Raw genomic sequence first — 26,939 nt, 5'->3', positions numbered from 1 at the left:
TGAAAGTAGAGAAAGAATTGAACTGAGATAGGAAAGAGTCATCCATGAACAATGGCTTTTAGAAACACCATGTTGGGACTTTTTTCATACTGAGCTCAGCTATAAACCATACACATACATCAACCCCTATTTGAAGGGAGTTGATTGTATCTTAAAAGTCAGTAGAAATAAATATCTTGCAATCCAATAAAATCTGATCCAGGAGGTCAGGCTACAAAACAAGCCCCATCTGAAACGCTAGCATTGGCCATGTAACTCATTGATCCAACACCAATCAAAGGCTGAACTGCTGAACAAGGTCCAGAAAGACAGAGCAAAAGCTCCCACTTGAAACTTCCAGATCTTGCTTTGTAACAACCATAAAGTTAAAAGTGGACGTGAAGAAAATAGGATTGAAAGTCATGGGATAGTAAAGGAGAAGTTGAAGTATGTGGACAATGTGAAAGAAAATCAAAGAATGAAGTAATGAGAAAATCTAAAGCAGTGAATCAGACATTAAATCAGGATAACTGGTAAAGAAGACTATGAATCAAAATGGAAGAAAAAGGAGATACAAGTGATTCAGGAAGCAAGAGGCAAAATTCATGTGACAGAGGTGTTAAATTTCAAAAAAGAGATTCATGCAGAAAAGTGTTTCTAGTTTTTATAGTGGTAAAGCAGTAAAATCACCAAAAGACTTATAGAGTAATTACTCTTTCAAAGGAGCCTCGAAAAGAAAAGTTACATTTTAGAATTTTGCAAGTAGGAGCTGTTGGACCTTTGTTCCTAGACTAGAGTACAACTTGACATTGGCAATTTTTTGAACTTGGTCATTTCCAGTGCTGGCCTAGAATTAGGAATTATGGCTAATATTAAACACTTAGGAAGCATTTGTTAAAATGAATTGAATTAGGTGTTTGTGGGCAAAGTAGGTAGAGACTATTATGGTCTAGAAAACCCAGAGGCTTTTTAGGCCTAGTCTTTCATCGTCCAAAGGCTTGGTTATGTCCCAGTCATGCCACCTTCTTATACCTACCATTGCCTTTCCTTCTCTGCTGCTCTGGAATTTTCCATGTGTGGAAACTTGCTAGAAACTTCTAGCGAATAGGATTTTCCATGTAACCAGATATAAATCTATCCTGTCTTCTTTAGCAGATTGCTTCTCCCCTCATCCTCCCCTTTATTATGACCTAGAAAAACATTGTCAGATGCAAACATTTCCTATATAAAGAAGACCTGAAAAAGGACTGGTATATGAAACTTCAAATATTTGACATGTACCTTGCTTTTAAAAACTATTCAATTTGTTGTGATAGTGTCACTACTGCCCAGCTTGTCTGTGTTCCCTTCTGATCTTTTCTGTGTATTATTTAAACTTTTCATTGATTTGCTTTTCTTTTTTTTTTTTTTTTGCTTTTTTTGGGCATCTTTACTATTTTCCCTCCTGCACTCCCTCATCACTCTTCTCTCTCCCCTTATTTGTAACAATAAAGAATAGTCAAGGAAAACAAATTTATGATATGTTGAACCTGGCTGAAAATGTATGCCAAATTCTGCAGTTTCAGGTCATTGCTTCTTCACCAAGATTATAGGTATGTTTTCATCACCAGACACTCCAGTCACCTTCTTGGGTCTCACCTGCTGTCCTTCCATCCCCTTCTCCCCATCTGCACAGCTCTACAGTTCTAGAACTAGGACCAAATCAACTCTGCCATTATTTCTAGAAGAGGTCTGCCCCCACATGGCCCCACTCACCAGTCTTGTGACTTTCCAGATCAACATGGCCCAACATGGCCATCACTCCCCTAAGAGTATTGTGTCTACCTATTAGAATTGAAGCCCAAGGACAGAGACTATCTTTGTTTCTATATATGTATCCCAGCTCATCTCCATATGAAAATGGGTCTGATCATCAGGACAGGGTTTATATGGTCCTCAGGAATCCAACACAAGTGGAACCTTTTATGACCTTAGGTGTCTAGGAAGCCACATCAAACAGCCAGAAGTCACCAGTCCTGCTAACCAGACCCTGCAGGAAGATTGCTTTGGCAGTTGAATGGAGGATGGACTGGAATGGGGAGAGACTTGTGTCAACCACACCAACCGGTAGGTTATTGCAATTGTCCCAATGTGAAGTGATGAGAGCCTGTACCAAGGTGATTGCATGTCACAGTAGAGAAGGGGGCATATAGTAGAGATGTTATGAAAGAGGGAATAATCACACTTAACATATTGGACATGGAGGGGTGAGAAACAGTGAGGAGTTGAGAATGACACCTATGTTGTGAAATTGAGAACTGGGAGGATAGTGGTGCCCTTGATAGTAATAGGGAAGTTTGAAAAGGATGTAGGGGTTTTTGGGAAAGATAATGAGTTCAGTTTTGGACATGTTGAGTTTAAGATGTCTACTAGTTATCCAATTTGAGATTTTTAATAGGCAAATGGAGATGTGACCCTGCAGTTAGATGAGGACTGGATAAATATATTTGAGAATTATCAGCATGGAGATCATAATTAAATCCTCCAGAACTGATGAGATCCCCAGTCGAGATGGTATAGAGGGTGAAAAGAAGGGGCCCAAGACAAAGCCATGGTTGATACCCAAGTTAGCAACCCTGAGCTGGATGAAGATTTAGCTAAGGAGATGGAGAAGAAGAAGTCAGATAGGTAGATGGAGAGCTAATGAGTTACAAGGCATTTCCAAGCCTGAGTCAGATTGCTGTTTGCGACAAAAGACTTTGATTTAGCGTGAGATATTGTAAATTTAAAGAATAAAGAATCTTAGCTTGGGACATTCTGCCTGGCTTTTGTTTGGAGGTATTTTAGATCGGAGTGATGACTTATAGCTGAAGATATGAATAAAAAGCTGTGAGCCTTACCTTAAAAGGATTATGCTAATATAGTATAATTAAGAAGGTGTTAGATTTGGAGCCAGAGATTGTTCAGTCACGTCTAACTCTTCGTGACCCCATTTGGGATTTTCTTAGCAAAGATACTGGAGTGGTTTGCCATTTCCTTCTCTGGTTCATTTTACAGATGAGGAAACCGAAGCAAACAGGATTCAGTGTCTTTCCCAGAGTCACACAGCTAGTAAGTGTATGAGACGGGATTTGGACTGGATTTGAACTCAGGAAGACACATCTTCCTGATTCCAGGGCCAGCATTCTATGTGCTATGGAGCCACCTAGCAGAACTCCAGAGATAGTAGAGGAGTCAGAGGATCAGGATTCAAATCGCAGCTCTGGTACTTACTACCCTTGTCATCTTTGGCAAGTCACCATGGGCCAGAAAATTCCAATCTGTAACAGAAGGCACTGAGAGATCCAAGCAGGATGAATCAATTTGTTAGGGAGTCCAGGGATCCCTAATTAATTTAATCTAAGATCTTCCTCACATTCAAGGACCCCTACTGCTTGAGGATGGCCAGTATTTATGTAGACTGAGAGCACACTAAAAACAGAATGAGGTTGTACAATGTCACGATCACCAGAAATGGGGAAAACTCTAAGATCAATCGTAACCACTTTGTCAACAGGCCTTTCAGAGGCCATCAACTCCAGTTATCTCAGCTGGGCTTTCTAAAAGTCATAAGACTTTTGGAACAACAACATCCTGGGGCCTTCCACAAGTCATAAGACCCTAGTGTTTGATCAACCGTGTCTGAGGGTCCAAAGAAGTTGTGTTTTTGAAGCAAAGGTCACTAGGACAGTGATTCATAGGAGTGGGGAAGGGTGTACCACCAAATGAACCTATTACAGAGTGGGGGGAAAAAGTGTAGCAATTATACTCTTATTACGTATCTAACTAACAGCATGAATCTAGCTGATACATATAAGTAACAGAATTGTCAATATGTGGTGGATTAATCATAACTCTTATCCTGACAGCATTAACACATATAACTATCTTAAACTTAATTTTATCCTGCTTAACTCATTAATACAATCATTGATACCCATTAAATCACAATGAACTGAGTACATCCTGATTAATTTGAGTAGGGGGTTATCAAAATTGTTGTCACATTACCTAACTCTAAGCAATCTGGGCCACAGCTTCCTCATCTGTAAAATGAGGGTGTTGGACTAATTGAAATTTGAGGTCCCTTATAGCTCTAACTCTATGATCCTACGATCCTGGTCACTGCACCCAAGGTGACAATATGGCCAGCATTTGGCTCTGAAGGTACTTCATCTGAAGATTATAGCTGAAAGCCAATAGATGGCTCACTGAAGAGTGAAAGTGAGTAGACATAAGACAGGATGTAATGTATATCAGGCAGCAGAAGAATTACAACACTTGTCAGAAGTCCCAGAAGAGCAGCATGATCCTATCATTAGATGAGACAAGCACCAGAGGTATGAATTATGCCTGCCCCTCCCCATCACCCCAGAGTGTGCTGGCTACATCTTCCCTTTGTGTATATCCCCTACTTCCAACAATCCTGATAAATATCCACTTTTCCCACTGATTATGGATGAGCCTACATGAAGGGTGGGGTGGAATTGGTGAGAGGTGAGAGAGAAGAGAGATAAGTCTGAAGTTTCTTTGGACTCTTCCAGCTTTCAGTGATTCTTCTGGCTTTCAGCTTCATTAAAGATGATAGGCCATTCCAACTTCTCTTTAGGGTCGTGAAGGGGAAAGACTCTGGGAAGAAGCCAATATATACAACTTAAATCTCTCCTTATTCTGAGATTGCTATGCTAGAGAGTTGGAGGAATTTCCCCTTGGGTGACATCTGGGAGTCTTTGGTTCAATTGAGTTGCCTCACATCCAAAAGAAGAACTCCTTCACTCTGTATTGTCTGGTATATATTCTCCTATGTACTTTCTCTGACTTGTTTTGCTGTCCATTTGAATAAATGGAATTCTTTGCTATTTGCTGTTTGTTTGTGGAACTGGTGGAGCCTCCTATATATTATATATATATATATAAGGGGGTCCTCCTTTCTTAGAAGTTCAGCCTGGATCTTAAAATTATACCCTCTAGATTACCAATATTTAAGGGAGCAGAAAGATATAATTCTGACCCAGTACCCTCTTTCTCTGAGTAAAGCATAGCCGTGGCCCCCAAGCCCTAACTTCTTGTTTCTCTTCCTGGCAGGAATTAAAGTTTCCTTTGGAAAAGGGTCCAGGGAGAAGAGGTTAGAGATGTCTATTCTGCCTCCCTTTGAGCCACACCTTATGCTACATGTAGGGGACAGTCTTGCTACCCAGACAATCAACAGAACAATAAATAAAGTCCTGATTTGTAATGTAAAATGCCCAACACATTCCCAGTGACTCCTTCCAAATGCTGGCTAAAAAAAAAAAGTAAGGAACTTACATAAATAGTCAAACGAAATAAATGCCATGCATACTTGTTACAAGGGTTTTGTTGTTCGATTAAAAAGCCTTTAGTTTCTCTCCTACCTTTCCCACACAATTAAAAAAAAAAAACCTTTTAAATCGTGTGTGTTTGGAGGGGAAGTGGGAGAGAACATAAATGCTTAATTGAAAAATAAAATAAAATAAAATAAAATAAAATAAACCCACCCACACATACGCACACACTTACAACCCTCACATCAACTTGAATACTATCCAGGATTAGGAATGTGAGATTAATGGTGGCCATAGGCTTCCCCATTTTTCAGCCCTTAGAGTTGCCGTCCATCCTTTCTCGTGCTCTCTTCTTTCCCGTCCCGTCCCGCTACTTTCCAGGGGTTGCTAAGCAACAGCCAATCAGCTCTTAGGAACATTCTCTTTCCCTTCTCCTACTTCTCTGAGGTATAGGCGCGGAGTAAACGTCCTGACCCCCCCAGGGGGCATGCGCAGGAACGTTGCGACGGGAGCAGGCGGGTAGCTAAGCGACGGTCCTCACTCTAGACCCCCGTCCCCAGAGGAGCCTTGATCATCTGGGCCTCTTCTGTTTTTCTCCCCTCTCCCGCCCTCCCGGCTCCGGCGTCTACCTGCTCTCCCCTCCCCTCCTTTGAGCTATGGAGAAAACCGTGCTGTCGTTGCGGCTCTGCCCGGCCGAAGTGTGCTTTGCTGACGTGCAGGTGGGGATGATCTATAGCACCGAAATCAAGGTGCAGAACATCGGCCGCAGCAACATGAAGATCCGCTTTCTGGGGCCCGAGGACCCGCAGGTGATGAGGGCCGGGCCGGGGGAGGACCCCGGAGGCGGAGGGCAGCCCCCTTGAAGACACTCTGCCCGCCACCACCCCCTCCCCACCACCGTTCCTTTCTCTTCCTCCCAGAACTGCCCATGCCCTCCCGGGGACAGGCCGTGCTGGAGAGGGGTCCAGTCCGGGACCTTCCACCTCCTCCAGTTAGTCAGTATTTATTAAGCACGTTACTACGTGGCAGGCGCGGGGTTACAAAGAAAGGCAAAAACAATTCTTGCCCTCAAGTAGGGGAGATCTGTCCCTCAACGGGAAGGCAGCAAGAACGAATGAATACAGCATTTTTGAAACACCTACTATGTGCAAAGCATTGTGTTAAGCACTGGGGACGCAGAACAAAAAGATGGGTCCTTACACTCAACGAACTCACATTCTAATGTGGGGCAGGGTTGAGACAACACATATGGAAGCTTTCGGCAGGCAGAAGACTATGTACGTACAAAATAAATAGAAAATAATCTCAGAGAAAAAGGCCTAACATTGAGGGGAAAGCCTTTTTTTTTTCTTACAAAAGGTGGGGTTTTAACTGAGTCTTGAAGGAAGCCACAGAAGCCAGGAGGTGAGGAGGAGGAGAATTCCAGGTCTGGAGACTGGCAATGAAAATGCACCACTCGGAAATGGAGTGTCCTGTGCAAGAAACACCAAGGAGGCCAGTGTGGAGGAGAGTAAAGTGTAAGAAGACTGGAGAGGCAGGAAGGGGCCAATGTGTGAAGGGCTTAAAAAGCCAAGCAAAGATTTTTATATTTGGGGAGCCACAGGATTACCCCTATTGAGTAGGGGAGTAATATAGTCAAATTCCGGGCTGCAGGGAAATCACATTGGCAGCTGAGGGGAAGATGGACTGAGGCAAGGAGAACAAACAATGGGCTATTGCAGTTGTCCAGGCCTGTGCTGATGAGGGCCTGAAATAGGGTATCCACTGTATTAGCAGAGAGAAGGGGAGGTATAGGATAGAGGTTGTGAAGGGGAAAATGACAGGACCACCCTCTGTCATCACCCCAATCCTGCAATGATTTTTCTTTTTGTTGGAAGGTAGAGAAAGATTGGGGGAGATGCTGCTAGAACTTCCCAGAATGCACCTGGCAGGATGCTTTCCCACCAGGGTATCTGTTGGTTCTGGGAGATTCTCCGAAGTTGTTGCCACAACAATCCCTGAATTGTCTTCGTTTCAAGGGTGCATGTGTATGTATTTGTGTGTCTTATATTAGATCCTAAGATAACATGTACTCCAAAGCTAATGGTGGTAAGAAGAAATTTTCTATCCTGTGTCCTGACATCTGTGCATTCTGTATATTCATTCTATAAGGGAGAAAGGAACAAGCATTTCTTTAGCTCTATGTGCACTTTTTTAGGCAGGCCAGCATAGTAAATAGAATGCTGAACTTCGGAGTCAAGATCAGTACCAAATTCCCACCTGGGACACTTAACTGTGAGTCCATGGGCAAGGTATTTATCATCTCTGAGCCCCAGACGACTCTGTAAAACCTTATCTACTAAATTACCTGCTTTGGTTGGTAGGTCCTGACAGAATTTAAACTCACTAGGGGCATGCATTGTTCCTTTTTTTGCTTTTCTATCTCCTGGACCTAACATGATGCCTTGCATATAGTAGGTGCTAAAAAAGTGTGTGTTGAATGAATCAATCCTTTATGTAATAATAAAATGCCTGGAAAAACACCTGGAGTATTTGGAAGAGTAGTAGGCTGAGTCAGAAGACCTTGTTTGAGCCAGCGCTGTCTTGTGTGAACTTCAAAAGTCGCTTGACTTTTCTCAGCCTCAGTTTTCTTATCTGTAAAATGGGCATAGTAATACTTGGGCTACCTGCCTTATGGGGTTGTTATGAGGAAAGCACTTTGTGAGTTTGAAGCGCCATAGCAATATTGAGTTATTTTTATGATTATTACTAAGGTCACCTTTTCACCAACCTGAAAATACCTGTTTACTGTTCAATAATTTTAATTGGTATCTGTGTCCAATGTAGAATGACTGTAAGATTTCAGGTGTTCATTCTTAATGGAATGTATACACATGGAGGGAAGGCAGCAAGTAACATTGCTGACTTCATTTTTTCTCAGCCAATATGTCTAGTCAGTTATCAAATCTTGCCTTTTTTACTTTTATAACTTCACTCACATCACATCTTAGTCTTACTCCTTACACAGCTGACAGTAATTCATGTCCTCATCACTTCAATCCTTGACTCCTGCAGTGGCCTTCTCATTGGTCTCCCTGTCTCAATTTTCCCAGTAGAATCCATTCATCACGCAGCTTGCCAAAATAATTTTCCTTAAGGACGAATGTGACTATGTCAGCCCACTACCTAAACTCCAGTAGTGGTCTTTGGTCTAAGAGAGAGGGTCAAATGGCTATCCTTTTATTAATAACCTGCTGGCCTTATTAACAAAATGATTAAATTACCCAGAAACTATATCTCTTGAATCTTTTTAAATGTCACAGTTATGGTTAACCACTAAGGGATCGGAGCCTTTCACTCTAGAGTCTTAACAAGGAGCCCCAGCTCAATTGGACCCATGTGGAGAGTTTCTCCATGAGGAAAGTTTTCTCTTAAGACTCTGGCCGTGATCTGACTTTTCCTTTTGCTAATTCCAAAAGGTGAAAAGCAGCAGGGCAAAAAAGAGGGAAGATGAAGATGCTTTTACCTGATGTTATTCTATGGCAGTGTCAACAGCGATGCAGTTTCAAAGCCCAACATTATTATAGCAATGGCAGATGACCTTGGCATTGAAGATCCTGGATGCTATGGAAACACAACACTAAGAACTCCTAACATTGACAGGATAGCCAAACGCGGATTGGAATTCACTTGGCTGCATGTCCACTGTGTACATCAGGTAGAGCAGCTTTCCTGACAGGCCATTGCCCTGTCCGATCAGGGATGGCTTCATTCTCTAAGGTTGGAGTGTTCCTATTTTTGGCTTCTTCAGGTGGTTTGCCTACAAATGAAATCACTTTTGCCAAGCTTTTGAAGACGAGGCTATTCTACAGCCCTGACAGGAAACTGGCACCTTGGGATAGACTTTAACAGCAGAGATGACTTCTGTCACCACCCTTTAAATCATGGTTTTGATCACTTCTGTGGATTTCCAGTGACCAATTTGGAAGATTGCAAGCTCGGATCAGGCACTGTATTTACCACAGCGATTCATATATTTGTTTTCATTCCCCTGCAAATTGTTGGCATTGCTCTTGTCACTTTGGAGGCACTCAATTACCTTGTTCTGTTTCAGGTCCGTCACTGGGTATTCTTTTCCTATCTTTTATTAGCAGCCGCTGTAATTGTACTCAGCCTCTTTCCTTCATTTTTTTCTGACCTTTAAACTGCATCTTGATGAGGAATCATGAGCTTGTATATAGCAGCCAGTGTCTTATAAAAATCTCACTCAGAGGTTGACCAGGGAAGCTCTCAAATTCATAAACAGGTTGGTGTGACTTGCGTACTAGGATTTTGCTCATGAAAACTGGCTAACATTCATTTCCATGATGACAGTCAAACACTATTCTTATTTTAGTCTTCTTTTCTCTTCCATATTCAGTAAGTATCTAGAGGTGGAATAAAAGAGCACATGAGGAGAGCACTTGGTTTGAATAAAATAATGATATGAAAAATTAAAGAAAAATAAACTCCAGTGGTTTCCCATTATCTCAAATATAAACTCTGTTTGACTTTTAGATCCCTTCACAGCCTAGTCCCATCCTATCTGTCCAGTCTCATTATGCATTAGTCACCTTCCCACATCCCATGATCTAGCCAAATTGTCCTTGCTGTTGCAAGGTGTTAAAGAACACCTCCCATATCCATGCCTTTTCACTGGCCATTCGCCATGCCTGGAATACATTTTCACTTCCCCTCCACCCCAGGCTCCAATTTCTACACAAAGCTTTCATGATTCCCCCAACTATCTTATATTCAACTACCATGCATTTACTTTGCATTTATTCTCTATATACTTATATATGTACATATTATCTCCCTTTCAGAGGGCAAGCTCCATCAGAGCAGGGTCTTTTTTTTTTCTTTTTGTCCTCATATCCCCAGTGCCTAGCAGAATTCCTGGCATGTTCTCTCTTAGTAAATACTTTTTGGTAGATTGATGGTAATTAATTAGTTACCAGGCTGATTTTTGGTCAAGGAAACAATTTGGGAGAAATATTGTTATATTTTTGGGACATTAGTAAATGATTTTTTTGATGCCCTGGTAAGTCTGAAAGGACTTCTTTTTGAAACCAATTGAATTTATTTCCATATTAGGTGATGGATTTACAAAGCTATGACATTGTTCCAAAGGAAGTTATCATCTAATGAGGGAAGGAGAATTACACAGATAACTCTGATAAAAAGAAGCATGAAAGAGGTACAAAATAGAGATCTGGGCATAAGGCCATGATAAATATGAGGAAAAAAGGATTACTGTCACTTTAGGGATGAGGGATGTACCAGAGAAAGCTTCATGAAGGAGGTGGCATCTGAGGGGGCCTTGAACGAAGCAAGGGACTTTAACAGATAGAATGGAGATGGGCAGAGTCCATTCCCAGCATGGGTAACAGCATGAGCAAAGGTGCAGAGACAGCAGAGGCCAGAGCAGGATAGAGTAGTCCATTTTACTAGAATGTGGAATGTCTTCAATATTCAATATTAGTGATTTAATTTTAAAGGTTTTTGAAAGAGTATCTTATTTTTATTGATGTATTGTTTTTGCAATATCATTTTTTAATATATTTCTCCCCATTCCTCTCTACCCAGTGAGGCATTCCTTGTAACCAAGATTAGAAAAGAAAGAGAAACAAAAAGCATTTCAGTAAAACCAACTAGCACATTAACCATATGGGACAGCATATGAAACATAATGTACCACTAGTCCCTGGCGTCTGCCAAGGGAGGAGGGAGGTACAGTTTTCAACTCTTCTGTGGGGCCAAGCTTGGTCATTATAAGTTATGTAATATTCAGTTTGATTTTTTTTCCTGTTTACATTACTAAACCGATGATCTCTTAGTTGTTGCATCTGTTTTAATAATCCGGCTAGCAGCTCCTGTGGGGGCGTAAGATCCCCCCACAGCCAGCACCCAGGAGGCTGCTGGCACGCCGGGAAAGCACCGGTTCTTTTTATCTGCTTAAACAAGGAAAGCATGATGAAGGGGTTGACCAGCTTACTTTAATCCAGCATTCACTTAGCATACAGACAACATTCATTTAGTTCAGGGGAAAAAGCCAGTACCCTGAGGTTCAGAACATTCATTTAGTTTGGGGGAAATGAACCAGCACCCTAAACTTCAAAACAAAATACAAACAAATTACAAATATCAACAGACAGACCCAATACAATTCATAGTTACCAACATTTGGGCTCAGCCCGAGAGCAAGGGCTGGCCCAGAGTCACGCTCCCCACTGCTCCCACGCCAACCGGAAAAGGAAAGAGGGATCTTCAAGCTGTCCTTTCCCCTCTTATAGAGTTTTTGACATCGTCAAGCGCTGCCTGAATGACCACGGCCAATTGATTCTTGAGTTGGCCCCTTCCCCTAGGTTAACACCCAATAGGGCATGGCTCTGGAGTCAACACCTCCCCTCAGCTAGCCCCATGACTCATCACACAGGAAGTTCTCTGCTCACAGGCATGAGTCTCTGGGCTTCCTGCCCCGGAAGAGGTCACACAGGAAGTTCTCTGCTCCCAGGCATGGCCCAGCAAGGCTCAATGAGATAAACTGAGTCACTCAAAGAAAACAAAGGCCACTCTGGCCACAGCATCCAATGACCTTCTCTCAATTTTCCTCCTTCTTGAACTCTCTAGAGCATATGATTGTTGACAATATCATCCAACAAGCACTTATTAAATGCCTATTATATTCCAGGCCCTGTGGTAGGTACTGGAGATAAAAGAGAGTGGGGACAAAAGAGAGACAGTCCCTTCCTTAAAAAAGCTTATGTTCTATTGGGGGAACCAATGTATATACAAGTAAGGATATTCAAAAGAGTACAAAGTAAAATTTTTTTTTTTCCAGAGCAGGCACTACCAGCTGAGGTTAGAGGAGGGTAGAGAAGGGAATATACATAGGTGAAATGCAAAGGGCGGCAGCTGAGTAGAGTTTTGAATAATGCAAAGGATTCTAAGAAGCAGGAGTAAGGTTGCATAAGGATGGCCAGTGCAAATGTTGGGAGATGGGAGGAGTGCTGTATGTGCTAAATAGCATGAAAGTCAGTTTGGCCATAAAGCATGGAAAGGGAAGTAATGTATAAGTTTGAAAGGTAGGTTGGGGCAAGGTTGTGAAGGCCTTTAAAAGCTAAACAGAAGAACTTACAGTGGATCCTAGAACTGCAGGGAGCCACTGGTGTTTACTGAGTGAGGGGAGTGACATGGTCCTAACTGCATTTTAGGAAACTCACTTTACAAATATTATCCTCACAACAACCCTGGGAGGGAGGTTCTATAATTGTCCCCAATTTACTTATGAGAAAACTGAGGCAGACAGTGGTTAAATGACTCACACAGGGTCACATAGCTAGTAAGTGACTGAGCTTGGCTTTGAACTCATGCCTTCCTGACTCCAGATACAATGCTCCATCTACTGCATCCAGCTGCCTTGCTGTGTATGTGTGGTGAGCTAACTTTCATATTTCAGAGACAATACTTTTATTCCTTTAATTAAGAAAGCATTTGAATCATACTTGGGTTGTGATATGGGTGATCACATTGCGGCTTTCGTCCATAAATGGTGTTAGGTCATGTGTGTTAGACTACTAACTGGATGAGTATGATGATCTTATTTCAAGATTTTTATTGCAATTATTATTTGGAAAGAACAAAAAAGACCAGTCAACAGATTGATATCTTTGCTTGAGAGACATTTTGGAGAAGACCTTCAAATCTAAGTGTACTGTGCAATATCCAAATCTACCATCGGGTCTAAAGTGTGTTTTATCAAGTGAAGAACTACTGGCAGTGAAACAATCAACTTGGAATTCAGATGAAGAAGATAAACTTAATGATTCAGTTGTCAAGGTTCAGGCCTAGCGTAATGGGAGACCAGCAAGGTGGTGATTCTCTATTTGAATGGACTTTTTCCCCCTCTGACACAAGAAGATAGTAATAACATTTTTATTTTAATTTAGCCATTCTTTTGCAAGAATATACCTGCATGTTTTCAAAATATGAAGCTTCTCTTGAGAATCTTTAAATATGAAAAGTATTCTTAGAGTATCCGTGGGGATCTGAAAGTGACTGCTCTTTTTCTAGGATTACAATTTGGATATCATATTCTGCTATTTTATTTGTAAATGAAATAGTAGGAAAAAACAGCTACAGAGCAAAGAACTTATTTTAATAATGAAAAAATGTAGTAACAACTGGTTAGTCCTGCAATTTTTTTGCTAATATTGCACATTAACATTGATTAAATAAAAAAAAATTCTCCCAACTGTGGATTGAATTGGTACAGATTTCTTCAAAAAGACAGATTTCTAAGAATCAGCAAGGTTAAAATCAAAGAGGGCATGTCCTCAAATAAGGAAAGGGATAAAAGACTAACATTATGAAGGACAATTGAATGAAGTCGAAGGAACTGCATGGAAATCATTTTCAAAAGTGAGCAAAAACTTGAGGTAACTACAAAGCAAAAAATTACTAAGATCCTTAGAGCCTGTAACAACAGCCACACTGGCAAACTCAAGATGGCTGCTAGCACAGATCCTTTGATCTGCTTTTCTAAAGGAAAGCAACTTTAAAGAGGTCAGCAATCTTACTTTAATTGAACATATATATTATTCACTTGATTCAGGAGAAGTTAGCACTCTGAACTTCAGAGAAAATACAAACAGGTTACAAGCAGAAATTACAAGCAGAGAAAATAGCACAGATCAATAGACAGGGCTTCTAATTATCTGAGAAATTAGCACAGATTAACAGACAGATCCAACTGTACACACATAGTTACCAGAGAGAGAAGCACCAACATCTGGGTTTTCAAAGCTGGCGGGGGTGGGGGGGGAGGCTCCTTAACAGCTACCCAGAGTTTTGTCTGGCCAAATCACATGAACACTCTTACAATGAGTGAACCCCAAAGCAAAATGCTAGCCTCAGAGTGTATACACACTTTTCAGAGCCAGAGGGTATCACAACACTTGTGACACAGTGCCTAATTAGAAATTAGCAAAAGGTGTGAGCCTTCCTACAAACAAGCCTCCTCTAATCAAGTTTCCCTTAATGACGTCCAAGTGAGGCCTATTAATGGGTGGGGAAGATCTTCCCATTCTATTAACCTTAAAGAGCCTTAAGTTATGAGATATAATATATCATGCATGATCCAGTCCTTGAATTCACATTTGGACTTGTTCCTAGAAAACCTAGGTGCTCTCAGTGATGAAAATGAAGGATGTTTCCATGAATAAATCTCCATAATTGATGTTCTAGTCACTTAACCTTTCAGTCAATTGCATGACTTTAAGGATATAGTTTGGGGAAGAAAACCATTTGCAAAAGCCTGCCTATTCCTTCCTCATGTTTTCATCAAGGACACTCTTAATACATGTTTAAGTCATTCTCGTAAATATTTTTCAGCACTTGGTAAATAAAAAAAAATTAGAAAAAACATTTCTACAATGGAAAAATTACACTAGTGCAAGTATACTGGCATCTAACTTGTGTTGGCTGCTGTGGAGGGATGTTCCACAGGTGAAATAAAATGGAAAATGACCAATAGGTACATTTTAATTGAGTTAACAAGCACTATTTTGCTTAAAAATATATGAAATTGTGAATTTTCTGAAAATGGTGACTGATAGACAAAATTGGGAGCCATATTGGAAATGAGAAAAATACCTGTTTTATAGATGTGAAAGAGAAAAAAACCCTAATCCTTTGTTGTTGTTGTCCTGTGTTATTAATATCAAGATTGAATTAAAATGGAAGGATACATTTGCTAAAGGTGTTTGCTACTGGTATGGAGGATTTACAACATAGAGGCCAAATGAAGGAGGCAGTCACTCCTGTTTATAGATACCATTGTGATGATTTGCATCAAGCCTTGGAGAATTGAAGAGTTTCTTATATGAGACTACTAATCACAAAAGAATTTGGTCTATCTGCAGAGGAAAAACCCAGTGGCTGAAAAATGCTCATCAAACACTATAAGCTCAGATGAACAACCTGTAGATTGTTCCATCAGTACATTTTTTCTTGCATACCTATTTCAGATGGAAAAGGATTTGGGTTGATAATTGAAGGAGGAGGAGAGTAGGTTGGATTGCAGCCGAGGAAATTACACAATACTTCTAAAGATAATAAGCTTCTCCCTGAAATCTTCGAAGACTCATCCTCTGAACATTAATATTATCTGCTGAAATGAAATGGCTGGCAACTGTGGAACATCGCAATAAGAATTATGAATCACTCAAAGAACAACGAAGAGACACTTGTTAGGTGTAAAGCTGCAGCACATTATGAACAATGAACTGCGCTTGGTTCAGTGTAAAATACATCTTCAAAGAGAGAGATGACTGGGAAGGCAATCCTTTCCACCTTCCTAATTAACTCATTATCTCACCACAGCTGTTCTTTAAAAGCTTTTCACTCCTCCTCAATTCTCCCATGGCTTCCTCACCCTCACCCTCTTAACTGAGAATCTTGCCTATTTTATTAAAGAAATTGAGGCCATTTGCAGAGAGCTCCTTTTTCTCCTCTATCTCATATCATTTAGATACCTTCTGCCACAATTCCCTCCTTCATCTCATCTCACATGAAGAGGTGTCCCTTCTCTTTACCAAAGCAAATCCCTCTATCGCAAAAGTGATCCCATTCTCCATTAACCCCTCTATCATCCCCGCTTTCTCATTTTTAATCTCTCCCTACCTACTGGATCCTTTCCTACTATCTACAAACATGCCCATGTCTCCCCCATCTTCAAATGTCCCTCACTTGACCCCTCTATAAATCAGCCTAGATCCCAGAGTCCCAAATCCTTGGGAAAAGCAGTGCCTCCAAAACCACCAGTCTGGCTTCTAACCTACATTCCACATTACCACCACCAACTGCTGACCAGCTGCTATTAATAAGCAGATAGGCATAGGAGCCCTAGAAGTGGCACCATCCCTCAGACCACCATTCTTGTTACCTGGCTATCCTTCATAGGCATCATCCAGGAAATCAGCTCCTGTGGAAAGGGGACTAGCCATCTCTACCAGCTGCCCATCAATGGCCTGCCACACACTGGCTTCTAGCTGAAGCAGCAAGGTGCCCTAAAGAAAGGACAGGAGATAGCACGTGTCAGGCAAGGGAAGCCACCAGTCCACACTGATTACTATCACTCCTTATACCCTGATGGATACAGCCCAGGACTCTGAACCCAAGAGCCTTGGGAATAGCATTGCTTCCAGCCCAGTGCACTCAGACACGATCCAGGAAAGCAACCCTTGTGGAGATGCAGCCTGGCAACTGCTCTTGCAGATGCTACAGCCACAGCTACTGAAGGCATAGGAAGGAAATTTCTTGCCACTAAAGTCCTTAGCGCCATCAAATATTTCAACATCAGAAACTGATATAATTCTCTTAGTGAAAATGTCATTAAAGAAGAGATATTAATGTCTGTTTTGACACTGAGATGATGAACATTTTCCATTTTTCTTGCAACTGAATTCCATATGTGTTATCTCCTCCATCAGAAGGGGAGCTCCTTGAAACTAGGATTATCACTTTTTATTTATTTTATTTTTTTGGAGGGGGAAGGCAGGGCAATTGGGGTTAAGTGACTTGCCCAAAGTCATACAGCTGGTAAGTATGCCAAGTGTCTGAGTCTGGATTTGAACTCAGGTCCTCCTGACTCCATGGCCGGTGTTCTGCTCACTGCACCACCTAGTTTCCCCCTGATTATCATTTTTAAAATTAGTATCTCCAGTGCATAGCACAATAATTTGCACATACAAGTGCTTAATATATGCTTTAGTCATTCATTCAAAATATTCTTTAACAGAAACAGTTCGTTGACCCTAGATTTGGATTATCCGAATTATTGGAAGTCACATAATGTCAAAAATCAATATGAAGTCTTTTATGTATCTATTTGTAGTATACATTAAAATTTTGATTTCCAAATCTCTCCTTCTTTCCTGCCCCTCCCCCATGCATTGAGAAGGCAAGCGATAGGATATCAATTATACAAGGAAAATTATCTAAAACCTATTTCCATATTAGCCATGTTGCAAAAAACCCAACAACTATAAAAAGCAAAATCATAAAGAAAGCGAAAAAAAGTATGCTTCTACCTGTACTCAGAATTCATCAGTTCTCTTTTTGGAGCTGGATAGCATTTTTTATTGTGGAATTATCTTGGATTGTCTTGATTAGAGTAGCTAAGTAAGAGAAAGTTCTTTGTGGAGGATTGGGATAACATAGCAAGAATCATCTGAGATGAGAAGGGGTGAGGTCTTCACTGTTGGAAGGAGTACTTGTGGGTGAAATTATGGATATTCCACTTAAGTATTGAAGTTTGGGGCACCTACTCCTTTCATTAAAGAACCTCAGTTTCCTCGTCTCTGAAATGAAGGAATTATTTATTCAGGCTCCTCTCAATTCTAACTCCTATGCCACCTTATCGTGTTGCATCTTCACTCAAAAACATATAGTATTTCCTTACTAATAAAATATTAAGGCCAAACTGGATGCTCTCTCTGGCTTTTAGGTCTGATCTGGTCCCATCTTTCATGTTTGGCCATATTTCCTGTTATACATTCCTTCTGCTCAAATCAGATTAATCTCTTCCTGGAACATCGTATAATCATTCTAGCTTCTATGTCTTTACTCATTCTGTTCTTCCTATCTAGAATTCCTTTTCCATTACATCCAAATCCTATACATCTACTTCAATTCTTACCTTAGGTGGCATTAGTAACAGATAGGTGGTACAGTGAATAGAGTGCTGGACCTAGAGGTCAATTCCAATCTCAGACACTTGGCAGCTCTTTCACCCTAGGCAGAGTGACTTAATCACTGTCTACCTCAACTTCCTTAATTGTAAAATGGGGATCATAAAAGCATATACTTCCTAGGGTTATTCTAAGGCCTACATGAGATATTCATCAAGTACTTTGCAAACCTTAAAGCACTCTATCAATGCTAGCTCTTATTATTATCGCTTCTCCTATGATACCAACTTAAGCCCAACTGTTCTCTCCCTTTTCTTTTAAAAATAATTGCCTATTTAGTTTGGAGACTTGAGAGTAAGGTGACTTTTTGGAGGTAGGAGAGGTAATGAGGCAAATACTTTCCAAATAGGTGATTCTGTGCTAAGCTAGAGGCCATACCAGATAACTGAGGACAGCACATGCTTGCTTATTTCAAATCAAATTTGTTGAATGGTATTAAATCACAAATAAGTGATGAAGCTAAGAATAAGGTTACTGGTTCTTTCAGTGCTTTTTCCAACCTTTGGGGTTCCCAGGTCCTATGCCCACCCATGCCTTGACCCAGCCACTGCAAAGTACAATGTACAGGCCCAACTTACAGAATGATGGTAGCAGAATGGTCTCTCAGATACATCCCTTAAGTATAGAAAAAGTCCTTTGTTTGACATAGGCTGGCTACTGTGTCTTATCAGTTTTTCCTGTTTCTAAAATGTGGGGCTTAGGGTCACAGGACAAACTTGGAATGTGGAGTCCAAAGTCAGTAAAGACAAAACACTCATCAGAACATTTAACAAAAATAAGGCGTTAAAAGTCACCCAGTAGAAAGAGTATCTAATTCCACTTATAGTACAGGAAATATCAAAAGTCTTAATGCAGTTTTAAATTTTAATAACTTCCACATTAAAAAAAAACAACCAAACTTCATCAGATGCCTTTGCAAGTTCTATATGTGTATATGACTCTGTCTACATATCTATTTTAGCTATTCCAAATTGAACAGGTTTTGGCTACAAAGCAGGTCCTTTTGCTAGTGTTCCACATCCAAAAGAACTGTTATAGCATGAGACAGAGTATTGGGAGGAAAGGAGAGTAAAAGGTCCTGAGGAAGGCATTAGATGTTTTAACAGGAATGATACTTTTGCAGAAAAGGAACACTTTTGCAGAAAGTTATACATATGTATAAAAGTGAACATGTAAACTCATGTACATGTTATTTTTTTTTGTTTAAAACAGATGTCCCTATTCTTATTTTTTGGAAAATAAGTAAATATTTTTGCAAATATTTGTTTCCTCTTGCAGACAAGTTTTTTTCCTCCTTTCTAAGCAGATTATTTTAAGTAGAGACAGTTTCTCAGAAAGAAGAGATATGAATTGTGTCCTTTTAATTATGACATACTTTTGGCAGGTATCTTATTAAAGCTTCATTGTAATTATGTTGTTCACACATCCCTAAATTTGCATTTTTTAATAGTCCAAAATTCTTAGCCTGAAATTCAAGGCCATGTACAACCTTATCCTCACACTAACTGTTTAACCTTAAATTTTACTTTTACTCATATGAGCCGTTAGTATCAGCCAGGCTGACTTTCTCCTTCTCTATCAAGTACCTTTTGCTAATTCTTACCTCCACACATTTGTTGGTGCAATCTCTGTCCTCACCTGGACTGACATCCTCTCTCATCTCCAACTACCCTTCAAGACCTGGTTAAGGTTATACTTCCTTTATGAAGTTATACTTTCCTAATCATCCAGCCTAAAGTGATTTCTTCCTCTGAACTGCTATAATATTCACTGTCTAAATAATTCATTTTACTCCAAATTTTACGCGATAGTATGTGATTATATGTGTAGATTACAACATCATGGTGTCTTGAAAGAGATGGAGTACTAAATCATCTTACTTATCTTCTGAAGAACCTGTGCTTGGGTCAAGAATCAACAGTTAGAACCAAACATGGAACAACTGATTGGCTTAAGATTGGTAAAGCAGTATGACAAGGTCGTATATTGTCATCTCATTTATTTAATTTATATGCAGAGTATATCATGTGAAATGCCAGGCTGGATGAATTAAAAGCTGGAATTAAGGTTGCCAGGAGAAATATTAACAATCTCGGATATGCAGATGATACCACTCTGGTGGCAGAAAGTGAAAAAAAATTAAGAAGCCTCTTGATGAGGATAAAAGAGGAGAGCATAAAAGCTATCTTGAAGCTTAACATTAAAAAAAAAAAAACAACTAAGATCTTGGCAACTGGTTCCATTATTTCCTGGCAAAAGAGGGAGAAGAATTGGAAGCAATGTCAGATTTTACATGCTTGGGGTAAATGATCCCTGCAGACAGCAACTGCAGCCATGAAATTAAAATGATGATATGTTGATTCCATCAAGTCCTGGAATAGTAGAGAACAATGCATGTAAGCCCAAACCACTGATTGCATGGAAGAGATTGGTAATCACTCCATTTTTTTTGCCTGATCGTTCATGGAAGAAATACCAAGTGGACAGTTTCCATTGCCCTGCCTGGATTGCGTGGACAATCCATAGATCTTCTATGTCTGGAATAGACAGTACAAATAGACAATCAGAAGGGACCAGCATTTAACAGAAGAAAGAGTAGGTTGGATTGCTTCCTGTAAGCTGCAATGTTCTTTTTAATAGCATCAAACTTCTTCCACAAATAAAGCCATTTCATTTTAATAGCAATATTTTAGTGGTGTTGCTGTTTGTCAGTGAGACATGTAATATAGCAATCTCTGAAGAATTGAAAATGAATATTACCCAGAGGTCAATGGAGAGGTGCATGATGGGTGTGAGCAGGCTGAAACATGTGGCCAATGAGGAAGTTCAAAGATCACCCATCCATGCCTATCCTATGCTACTTATCCATGTCTTCCCAAAGGTATGTTGTGGGGATCCACCCAGTATACTAGACTACTTCTTTGATTTCTCTTGACATCAAAGGAACACTCAGTCATCCCTTACTCTCCATGTGGCTAGTCCATCTTCTCTTCCTTTACTACACTGCTAATTAAGGTAGATGTACCCTCCACATCTTTATGTCTCCGTATGGAAGCATTTCTGGTTAATGGCATGGTGATGGAATGACAGTCAGATATCCACTAAGTTTTGAGAACTGACTCTTCATGTGCTGGTGGCCTCTTTTGTCCCCTAAGATGACTGGACAACTGTTTCAATGGTTCATACCTTCCTTCTTTGGACCAATTAAGTTTAGGGAACAATTTCCTTGCCTTTTTGGGGCAGTGTGTGTGGGGAGGAGTAGCGTAACATTCATGGAAGGAACACTGGTAGATATTGCTCTTAGGAGACCTGAAAGTCCTAAAAGTCTTCTAGAGCAGTGGTGTCAAACTCTGGATCCCTACAGGCTGCATATTGGGTTAGGAAATCACAAATGAAAGTTATCTATGTTTTATTGTATTTTAATTTATTATGTTAAACATTTCTCAATTTGTTTTAATTTGGTTCGGCCAAAGAGCCCACCTTGAGTTTGACATCTCTGTTCTAGGGGATGTTCTATCACTGAAATGGCTGTAGGGCCATAATGGGACTACCTTAATCTCAGAGATATGAGAAGCCTGACATAGGCAGCCCTGGAAGAGGAAAAGAAAAAAGAAACTAAAATAGAAATAACTGCCTCTTCCCAACAACAAGCGATGTAATGTAATAGCCTCCTAAAGAAGTTACATGATATGGAGAAGGAAGAGCAAATTATAGCTCTCCCCTTCAGAAGCACCAAATTCCATATATTAATGATCTGTGATGTGTGATACCAAATATTTCCATTTCAGAAGGGTCTTTTGATGTAAATCAGTGATAACCACCAGGGACATGAGGAACATAGTATCATAACGATGACACTTTAAGAATAGTCTCTGATTGTCAACATGGTTCAGGATTGTTTGTAGTCAGGTGGCCCAAAGGTCATATGCTTATATGCTTTACTGAAGCTTGCACTGTACCATCATCCACACAGTATTCCTTGGCACACCAGCCAATACATCTCTCCTTTGGGAGTCCCATCGAGGAGACAGGCAGCCAATGAAAATACACAGAGTTGGAAGATAGATACTAAATCTCTGTACTTATAGAGGCCTCTGGTGAGGGGCTACCCCTTTCTTTTATAAGGTGAGATGGACTTTCCCTCTCCATTTGGAACTCAGGATTATTTCCAAATCCAGTTAAATATATTTACCCCAGTTATGTAGAGATAAATGGGTTTATCTCTTCCATGGCATTAGAGAGAATACTGCCTATTGGTCCCCCAAGTCCTTTCAGAGAAGAAGTTGTCCCAACCACCCCAAAGCAAAGGATGCTTGGACAATTTACCAAAGATGTATGTAGCTATCTTGAGTCCTGGGTAACTTTGTGCCTTGGATAGAATAAGGAAATTAGCCCATCCTTCTTGAATATGTCTTCTTGGAGGCTGGATTTGAGAAACTTCTGGCCTAGAGAGCTCTCTCCCTTCCTAGGTGGCAATAATTCATTGTAAATATGACTTCTCAGACATGGGGCACCAGATGCTGGTATTTGAGGTGGATGATGATGACAATATTGTTAGAGGTGAACCACTTGCCTCTGAGATGGAGGAAGAGGGTCAGTTTGCCAGTTGGGAGAAGGTATGAGACAATAAGGGCTAACTGGGCACTCTTTTTTTGGAAGGGGGAAGGCAGGGCAATTGGGGTTAAGTGACTTGCCCGAGGTCACACAGCTAGTGTGTCAAGTGTTTGAGGCTGGATTTGAACTCAGGTCCTCCTGACTCCAGGGCCGGTGCTAACTGGGCACTATTGATTGGCATAAGGAACTTGGTTGGGCAGAAATAGCCACGTCAATCCTTAGTGAGGGGAATAATATGGTCTCCTACTTAGTAACAATATGGCGTCACAACCCCCATGTATAGATTGGCTCCAACCTCTGATGTTTTCTTGTAACAGTAACATCTTGGTAGTTCATTTCATCAGAGAGTCTCATGTGCCCCATAAACAACTGTATCCAACGAGACACATTGGCAAAATCCCTTCAATGGTCTTATTCCCCAAAGGGGAGAGTCTTTGATTATCTAGTAGTGTTCTCCCCATGCCCCATGCCATTTGGATAGACCCATGGCCACCACTCAGAAGTATAGATGAAAATATTATCTGACCCATCTCTCACACACAATAGCCACATGACTGATAGCTTATCCCATTGAGAGGATCCTCATGCTTGAGCATAGCCCTTGTTTATGAAGGGTACTAATATCTGAGGGAGTGAAATCTTGGATGTACCATTTCCATTTAACACAATGTCTCCTTTGTCCTATCCTTTTTGTTAGAGTTAGTCTATCAGTGAGCATTTATTAAGTGCTTAGTATGTGCCAGACCCTGTGTTAAGTACTGGGGAGAAAAAAAGAGGCAAAAAGACAATTCCTGCCCTAAGGGGCTCACAATCTAATGGAAAGCAAATCAAGATAAGTCAACAAGCATTTATTAAGGCTACAATAGTCCTTGCCCACCAGGGGCTCACATTCTGATAGAGGAGATATCATGCAAACAAGTATGTAAATAGAAGATATATACAGGGTAAATTGGAGATTATCTCAGAGAGAAAACACTAACATTGAAGGGGTCTGGGAAAAGCTTGTAGAGAGTGAGATTTTAGCTGAGACTTCAAGGAAGTCAAGATGTGGAGATAAGCAAAGGCCCCATTCTAGACTAAGGGACAGCCAGCCAGTGAGGACGCACAGAGCTGGAAGATGGAGTTCCTTGTGAGAGGAGGAGGAAGAATGCCAATGTCGCAAGATCATAGCGTGTGAAGTGGAATAAAACCCCACTTCTGACACCTGGGCCCATGAAGACCTGGCTTCCGAGGAATGCTGTTTTTCCAGTTTACCAATGGTGCTGGCTTCTTTAAGAGAGATAATCAAAACTGAACTTCAGCAGCTGTTAATCCAGGAGCCTAGGGAAACCCTGAGGCACAGAGAAAAGAAATGAAGTATGTATGAGGAACAAAGACCAATTTGGCTGAATCTAAGAGTGTGGAACAGTAATGTTCAGTGATCCTGGAAAAATTATGTTGGGACTATTGTATAGGGCTTTAGAAGCCAAACAGAGGCATTTATATGTTATCCCACAGGAAATGAGAAGCCTCTGGAGTTACTGTGTAGGAAACATCTTTCATATATCCTAAGACCTGATTTTGTTTGGTGTTGACTACATTGGATAGCTTAATTAAAGCTTTCTGTTTGGCCCTACCCACAATAGCATAGAGATTTCCAAAAGGTACTTGTATGGTTACCTGTTTCCAAGAGCTTGTGATGCTCCTTCTTTCAGTAGTTTGATCTCCAAAACTACATATAGAAATTGGGGTGCTCTGATAGACCCTGTGGGGTCCTGTGATATGATAGTAGCTTGGTTTCCATTGTCTAGGAGCCCCTTATATCCAAGTACGTTGGGGGCTTTAGGGATGTCTTAGGCTGATATAGGGCTAATGGGGTCCTTATTACCCTGATGCTGGATGCCATGGTCTAGTTTTACTGACACTTCCATAGACTGTTGATCAATTACTTCCTTATCAACCTTATATCTCAGGAGCCACACTCAAAGCTCCCTCCAGGAGAGGGCATGGTCATTATCATCCCACCTAGCTATTCTATGACTAAATAACCCTCCTTTTAATAATTGTTAGATTATGTATGAGTGCTTTATTATGTTTAGTTTTTGAGTCTAAATTTTCACTCACCTACATTAGACCTACTGTCCAGTTCCCAGAGACTTGGGACATGAATTCTGGAGGTGTAAGTTTCAGCAGTTTAGGTCTGTAATGGAGAGTCTTGATCCAAGTAGAGAAATGAAGAGTAGCAGCAGCAGGCAGATGGTATGATGAATTGGTTGGACAATAGGGTAGCTGGGTGTGCTTTAGCATACCTGACACCATTTTTACAGAATGATGCCACTATTAGATATATCCCCTTTTACTTGCCTTTGCAAGGATGTATCTTCATATCTACCTCTTTAAAATCAAAGTTGGCTGATGAGGTCCCTATGCATACACCTTTCTCTCTTCAAACAACTCGCATTTTCCATACTTATTGGAATTTTTTCCTTTCATGTATTCATGATTTCATTTTTGAGATTCTTTCCTCTGTCTTGGACTGAGTTCTCCTGTGGAGTTGATTTTAATCCTTTGGATCCTATCTATCCTTTCTTTGTACACTTTGAACTCTGCAATCCCTAAAGTTAGGATACACATCAGAATATGCTCAGCTTTCAGCTCCTTCTCTATCACAAATTCAAGGAGGGGATGGCTATTTACTCCTGGAGAAGTCCTTGTCAACCTCTTTTAATATCCACTAAGGTAATTCCTTCTTGTTAGTTGGTGCCCTTTGTATATTCCATTCAGAGGGCTCTCCATGTGCCACCAGAAGGGCCTTTACCATAAGGTGTCATGGTACCATGTCTGGCTATCTGACCAATCACTCTATCCTCTGCATATATCCTTCCTTACTTATGCTACAGTGTGAGTTATGATGCCAATTTGATCAAATTTTGCCTTCTTATGTCAAATTATTATAGATCAGGGCTGACTTCAGCTGGTTTCATAGTTCAAGTTTGAAACTGGAGAGAAACACCTAGAGACCATTGAGCAGGTAACAAAAGAAGGTTTATTTAGCCAAAGAATGCAAAGCATATTCAGTAAGAATACAGTACTGGTTCAGGTAGTCATGGTCCCTCTTGTCTTTATACTAAAGTATGACATCACCAACATATGGTGATTTAAATGCATGTGAGACATCCTCCAGGTGTGAAGGGCACTCCTTTCTCCAGAATCCATGCCCCCAGTCCCTGGGGAAGTTAATCCAGCATCTTTGGAACTCTTGCCCTAGGGCCCAGCCCAGTTGATTGGTAACTGAGTGAGGTTAAACTAAATCTTTTGGGCCGATATATCTATAGGCTGTGTATATATAACACATCCTACTTCATATCTCATCCAGCTATCCATCTAGACTGTCTTGCTATCTGCCTGCTGTCACAATGTACCCTCTCCCTTCTGTCTACTCTTCTGGTCAAGGACTGTATCTGTCATTGTCTCCTTTTCATATTTATGTTTGTATTGCTAGCTTTGGTACAGTATTTGGAACAAAAACAAGTGCTTAATAAATTCTTTGATTCATTAATTTGTCGCAGTGTGTGTGTGTGTGTGTGTGTGTGTGTGTGTGTGCAGTTAAATAGGAAAACTAGGAAACGAGCTATTCCCTCTTTGATAAGACTCACATTCATGTGAGCAGAGTTATTCTTTTCCATTTCTTTTCTTTAGTTTCAATCAATATCTCCATACCGTCTTATTAAGGAACTGACCAGGTCTTCAGAGAAAGATTAAGGGAGTGAACTTGCCCTGAGGATTCTGTCTTTTCTATCCTTTAAGTCTGCTTACTCATGAATAAGACTTTTGTCAAGGGGAAAACCCTGTATTCAGCTTTTGCCATGTTTTGGGAAATTTATAAAATATAATGATCCATAAACTAATTTAGCTTATCAAATCCTGGCAACTTAGAAAGAAAATTTGCTCTCTCTCTTCATTGCTCTTATATTTTGCTAGCTACTTGTGACCCCTTCTTCCCTCCCACCCTCCACCGCCTTCTAACTCCCCATTCATGGATAATGAAGTACTTAAGCCAGAGCACTTAGGATCAATCATTTTTTCTATCCTGCAAATTAAAAACTAAACAAATAATAAATGTAACCTTAAAGAACAGAAAAACCCAGATGGGAGAAAGTGGAGATTAAAAAAGAAAGCAAAATTTCACTACTTGCATGAGTCCTGGGGGGTAGGAGAGCAGAGTTCAACACCATCAGACTTGTATCTTGCTCCTACTCAGACATTCTGGTTA

At 40.5% G+C, this 26,939-nt stretch overlaps 1 protein-coding gene across 1 annotated transcript in view; it reads left to right on the top strand.

Moving 5' to 3' along the window:
• The first annotated feature begins 5,956 nt into the window (after positions 1-5,956).
• CFAP47 (cilia and flagella associated protein 47) overlaps positions 5,957-26,939 on the top strand; it is a 965,255-nt gene continuing 944,272 nt past the window's right edge. The window contains exon 1 of the mRNA XM_036744194.1: positions 5,957-6,109. Within this exon, the coding sequence (XP_036600089.1) occupies positions 5,957-6,109 (153 nt within the window). The remainder of the gene's footprint in view (positions 6,110-26,939) is intronic.

The sequence above is a fragment of the Trichosurus vulpecula genome, chromosome 2 (genome assembly GCF_011100635.1).
Source record: "Trichosurus vulpecula isolate mTriVul1 chromosome 2, mTriVul1.pri, whole genome shotgun sequence".
In the NCBI taxonomy this organism is placed as follows: domain Eukaryota; kingdom Metazoa; phylum Chordata; class Mammalia; order Diprotodontia; family Phalangeridae; genus Trichosurus; species Trichosurus vulpecula.
This window is presented reverse-complemented; position numbering and strand designations above follow the sequence as displayed.